Source organism: Lethenteron reissneri, chromosome 43 (genome assembly GCF_015708825.2).
Source record: "Lethenteron reissneri isolate LAM-NWPU_2019-01 chromosome 43, ASM1570882v1, whole genome shotgun sequence".
In the NCBI taxonomy this organism is placed as follows: Eukaryota; Metazoa; Chordata; class Hyperoartia; order Petromyzontiformes; family Petromyzontidae; genus Lethenteron; species Lethenteron reissneri.
The window spans coordinates 1,929,233-1,934,683 of record NC_083821.1 but is presented as its reverse complement, the minus strand read 5'-3'; the positions used below and the strand labels follow the sequence as shown (position 1 = coordinate 1,934,683).

At 60.3% G+C, this 5,451-nt stretch overlaps 1 protein-coding gene across 1 annotated transcript; it reads right to left on the bottom strand.

Annotated features, from left to right (window-relative positions):
* Positions 1-5,413, bottom strand: LOC133353282 (syntaphilin-like). The gene is made up of 5 exons (XM_061569389.1): positions 5,168-5,413; positions 3,012-3,321; positions 1,985-2,227; positions 1,650-1,799; positions 1-1,244 (listed from the first exon to the last, which is right to left on the bottom strand). The coding sequence occupies exons 1-5, from the start codon at positions 5,244-5,246 to the stop codon at positions 68-70; spliced, it is 1,959 nt and encodes a 652-aa protein (XP_061425373.1). The 5' UTR covers positions 5,247-5,413; the 3' UTR covers positions 1-67.
* Positions 5,414-5,451: the final 38 nt, after the last annotated feature.

The following is a 5,451-nucleotide window of genomic DNA, read 5'->3' as shown; positions in this document are numbered from 1 at the left end:
GGAGAGGGGGGGTGGGCTCGCACCATGAACCTCCTTCACAAGCGGCCACACCGCCGACTCCGGCAGCCTAGAGCTGTTGCGGTGCCACCCTCAGCCGGGAGAGCGCCAGCAGGCAGCAGCCGCGGAGCACCGTCGCGATGTTGTAGAGCGGCTCCTGGCGGGCCAGCTCGCCGGCGCGGTGCCGGCTCACGAGCCAGGCCACCGTGGGCACGAGCGGCACCGCCACGGCCGCCCAGTCCAGCACGGCGTAGCGGCTCCAGAAATGAACGCCGACGACGTCGTCGTTGTTCGGCGTGACGACGACGCCGACGCCGACACCGCCGACGCCGGCGGCGGCCGCGTCGGTGCCGAGCAGGAGACGTCTCCGGGGCGGCACGCAGCGGCAGCGGCGCCGGACCGCGCCCGACGACGGCGACACCAGGAGGATGGTGGTCGGGTCGGACTGCGAGAGGTCGACGAGTTTGCCGTCGCTCGTAGAGGAGACGCCGGCGGTGGTGGCGGCGGAAGACGAGGAGGAGGAGGAGCTGGGAGGTCCCGTGTCGCAGATGACGATGTCGGCCTGGACGCCGAGCTCGGCCGACGTGGGCGACTTCCTGTACGGGCGGCAATGGCTCCGGATGGAGAGGACGCCCAACCCCACGTTCTCCTCCTCCTCCTGCTGCTGATCGCTCCGGCCGATCTTCTCCTCCAGCAGCGACACCTCCAGCCCGCGAGAGCCGCGCGCCACTCCCCGCCGCAAGACACCGGCGGCTGCGGCCACGGCGGTCCGCGGAACCTCGTTCTCCGCCGCCGCCGCCCCCCGTATTCCTCCTCCGTCTCCGCCGTCTCCTCCGTCTCCTCCCACTCCCGCCACTCCCGCCCGGCCGAGCGACTCGGTCGTCTCGGCGGTGAGCGATTCGTCGGCGAAGCCCAGGTCGTCGCCGCGCGAGACCGGGCTGTGTGCCGCATCGCCATCGCCACCGTCGGCCCCGTCCTGGCGGGCACCGCCCTGCGCCACCTCCATGCTGTGCAGCAGCGCCTCCAGCTTGCGGTTCTGGAGGCCGATGTCGGCAAAGTACTTCTGGAGGCCCTGGTCCTTCTCGTGCAGGCTCACCTCCATGACGTCCACCGCCTCCCGCAGCTGCCGGATCTCACGGCGCGCCTCCTTGAGCGCCAGCTGCGCCTCCACGCGGTGGCACTCCTCCTCCACCCAGTCCTCGCGCATGCGCTCCAGCTGGGACTTCAGCTCCTGCACCTCCCGCTCCCTGTGGCAGGCGGGCGGGTGGGTGGTGATGGGGGAGGAGGAGATGATGGTTCGAGCAGCGGCAGAAGCACCCGCAAAAGAATAAACAGCAGGCACAGTAGCGGCAGAAAAACAGTGCAAGCAGCAGCAGCAACGGCAGCAGCAACGGCAGCAGCAGCAGCAGCACAACCAACAGTAGAAGCGGGAACATCTAGAAGCAGCACCACCCAGAACGCCGGGTGTTACCATCCCCCCGGTGTAATGTGTGCAGGGATTTATCTGGGAATTCCCGTTTCCTCCCACGTGAAGCAAAGCATCGATCCGTAATAATGCACGCCCCCATGTCCCGCAACTCACGACTTTCTCATCATACTACAGAGCATTTCTTAATCAGTTGAATTTCCCATGCCCCAGATGTACCCCACACCTGTGCCCCAGGAGGCCCTCGCTGTCGCGGAGCCGGGCCCGCAGGTGGCGGATGGTGACGTCACGCTGCTGCTGTAGCGGGGTGAGGTGCTGCTCCGGGATGGTGGAGCGGGCCCCGTGGCCCTCGGAGGACGAGGGGTACCGCCACCTTCTGCACGTGCACAGCAGGGGGTTACGCACGGAGGGTTACGCACGGAGGGTTACGCAAGGGGGGTTACGCAAGGGGGGTTACGCACGGACGGTTACGCATGGGAGGTACGCCACCCACAAAACGGTACCTATTTTACCGACTCCATCATGATGATTGGTTGAGTTCCCCACCCGTAACCCACGCACCTGGCTGGCGGGCTGGACGCGTCGCCCACGCGGTTCAGGCTGGAGCTGCTGCTGCTGCTGCTGCTCGCCGGAGACAGCGCCAAGAGACCAGAGCCCCTTGTAGGGGGCCCAGGGGGTGAAACCAGGCCCCCCGTTTCGGGGTCCGCAGACCCCTCCGTTGTCTCCGTCAGCAGGGTCAGCAGGGGTATGGGACCGTCCCGGGGGGAGCCCGTCGTGGGGCTGGGCAGGGGCTTGGCTGGAGAACTGCGGGGGGACCGGGGGATGGGGGGCACGGTGAGTGTGGGGGGCACGGTAAGTGTGGGGGGCACGGCGAGTGTGGGGGGCACGGGGAGTATGGGTGGCACGGTGAGGGTGGGGTTTGCTGTCTGCATGCATTCGTGATCGTGTCGTTTTCAGTGTCTACATCTCTTGCCATCTCCCTGTCTCGCTCTTTATGCCTCTCGTGTTAATTTGTTTCCATTCAGCTACAATCTGCCTCTTTTAGCAAGTCTGAAAATGTGTTATCAGGCACTCTTAGGAATGAATTCAATCCATCATGAACGCGCTGCACTTATCACGCCCAACGAGCTCTGCGTGTGACCATTACAACACTGCTTTCAGTCCGTTGCAAAACGGACTCGGAGTCGAGGGTGGATCCCGAACATTTGCCGGTTACTGGGTCCTGATCTTCGGGTCAGAGACCTCTAAACAGAGGAGTCTGCATCTTCCCATCCGTCTGACTCTCTCGCTCTCTGGCCGTCTCAGTGCACAAACTACAAGGAGACATCACAGCGGCACACGCCGCTGCTCCTGACTCGATTATCTGGCTTGGCCACCTGAATGTGAAATTGTAGTCGTTGATCTGCATCGGTCATACGAAAGAAGAAGATACCATAAATGTTGATTATCAAGGACTTCGTTTCTCATGGAGCACATGTTAGGCACCCAAACTCAACCTGGACCACGACACCATCCTCCACCCCCCACACCTCGGGTCCCTCTCCCCCCGGGGTGCCTCTCGCCCCAGAGTCCCTCTCCCCGTCCTCACCGTGGGCCGAGCGCGAGGCTGCGAGGCGCCGCGCAGTGCACGGGGAGGAGCAGAGGCAGCGCGCTGGGCCGGGCGCTCGCGGAGCCGGCGACTGGACTCGCGATGAGGCCAGGAGGAGAAGGAAGAGGAGGGGGAACACGGCCAGGGCTGGGCCGGGTTAGCGCAGGGGTCTCCGCGAGACCCTGACAAGGGGACGGGGTTCTCAGTGACTGGGCCCCTGGGATGCGACCCCCTCGAGCCCCGTGCTCCGACAGGGACATGCACGACGTGCTGTTGGTGCTGCCCGACGAGCTGATGTCCGCCTCGCAGCCTGAGACGCGGAGACATGGACACAGTCGTGGGAAGAAGCAAAGCGAGGGCACAAATGGATGGAACAAACGAAATATGGAGACACAGGAACACACGGGGGTAGGGGGGATACAGGGGAATAGGATTGGGTAGAGTGACACGGAGACACAAGGACACGTGGACATTGAGATACATAGAGACGCGACATTGAGACACACGGAGACACAAGGACACATGGACATTGAGATACATAGCGACGCAAGGACACATGGACATTGAGATACATAGAGACGCAAGGACACGTGGACATTGAGATACATAGCGACGCAAGGACACGTGGACATTGAGATACATAGCGACGCAAGGACACGTGGACATTGAGACACACGGAGACAGAAGGACACGTGGACATTGAGACACACGGAGACAGAAGGACACGTGGACATTGAGACACACGGAGACAAGGACACGTGGACATTGAGACACATGGAGACACAAGGACACGTGGACATTGAGACACATGGAGACACAAGGACACGTGGACACTAAGACACAAGGACACGTAGACATTGAGACACAAGGACAACACACAGGGGCATGGTGAGACATTGACACGGGCGTGGACCACGCCCAGCTCCTGCTGCCCCTGCTAACTGTCCTCCTCCTCCTCCTCTATTTGGCGTCCACTGCACCCACGGGACGGGGACTGCGCCACTTAATTGGGCATCAATTCTACAGCTCGAGCAGGAGACGGCAGCGGGGGGGGGTGGAGGGGAATGTGCGTCTCATCGTGTCTCACAGGGGGGGTTCTCCAGTACCTCGGGGGAGGTCTCACAATGGCCATTTTGGAGTACCCAGCCGGCTGGGAAACGCCGATATCCTGGGGTTCAAATCCGGGTCACAGCCACCCGTAAATGAACCTGGTACCAGTCCCATCTCTAATGTCTACGACACACAAGGCATCGTGATGCATTTCGTTTTCCGTTTAAATTTGCTCCATTCTTACTCGGAGGATAATACAATTCGGTTTGACTTAGCAGGGCGTGTGAGAATGATAAACCAACACCTGTGGTGGGGGGTTAGACGCAAACGATCTCAGACACGCTTCCGTGATATGGTCTAGCGGAGCGGTTCTCCGGTACACGGTGACACACTGCTTACCGCTAGAACTGTGAATGTGAACTGCTTCATCTCATGACACCATTAGGCCAATAGCAACACAAGTGGGACATAAATAAGATTTTAGCATCACTCCAAGATTCTAAAACATAAATATACTGCACCATAGGAGTTCACTTAAATCTAACCCCCATTTTCCCCCCACCCCCCTCCCCTTCATCACACCCCCCCCCCCCCACTCACCCCTCCCTCATCATCCTCCTCCACCAATAGAATTCGGTAAAATCCATCCACCGGTTACCCAAAATAATTCAACACAACGTGATCGACTTATAGATGTCCCTTCGATTTCTAATGACCCACTTCTCAACAGCTGGCTTGAATATTGTGAAATATATGGCTCCCATATCTTACACGGGGAGAGCGTTACATTCTTTATCAAGTCCATTGTAGGCCAGTGGGTCAATGAGAGTTATTTCTCAAATGAGCCATTCGAGGTATCAGTGTTCCTCTCGCGTCTACAGCCCTGCAGAGCCAGTGATGGAAATTCCACATTCGCATGGCGGGAGGCGAGTCCATCCATAGGCCAACCGTTGTTGATTTCCCCGCAAGGTGGTGCTCGCTTTAGCGGCTGCGTCGAGGATGATGGGGTGGCGAGTCAATCAATGTGAGAGGAATAGGATATAAAGTCGAATGCTGAAACCTGTTCAAATACAGAATGAGTGAACCACGCTGCATGATTCACCGACCTGTGGGCTGTGGTCGTGACACGGGGTCTCTCGCAGAGCCGAATCTCCGTACTCCTCCACTCGCGATCTGCCCGGACATGTCTCGGGGTCGCTTCTGCTGGGCTGATGATTCCACTGCTGCTGCTGCTGCACCACCACCACTCCGGTCTCCATGCAGCGTCAGGAGGCTGCTGGAATTGGACTGCGCGGGCGACCAAATGTGGCTACTGCTGCAGTCGGTGTCATCGCCCTCGTCATCCTCATCACCGCCGCGCCGCCGCCACCACCTGCGCGCATCGGTCGGG

Excerpts from the sequence above, each read along its gene's own strand:
- LOC133353282 (XM_061569389.1), bottom strand. The coding sequence starts at position 5,246 with ATGTCCGGGCAGATCGCGAGTGGAGGAGTACGGAGATTCGGCTCTGCG. Across the intron at positions 1,800-1,984 it reads GCGTCCAGCCCGCCAGCCAG|AAGGTGGCGGTACCCCTCGT; the intron begins GTGCGTGGGTTA and ends GTGCACGTGCAG. Across the intron at positions 1,245-1,649 it reads GAGGGCCTCCTGGGGCACAG|GGAGCGGGAGGTGCAGGAGC; the intron begins GTGTGGGGTACA and ends CGCCTGCCACAG.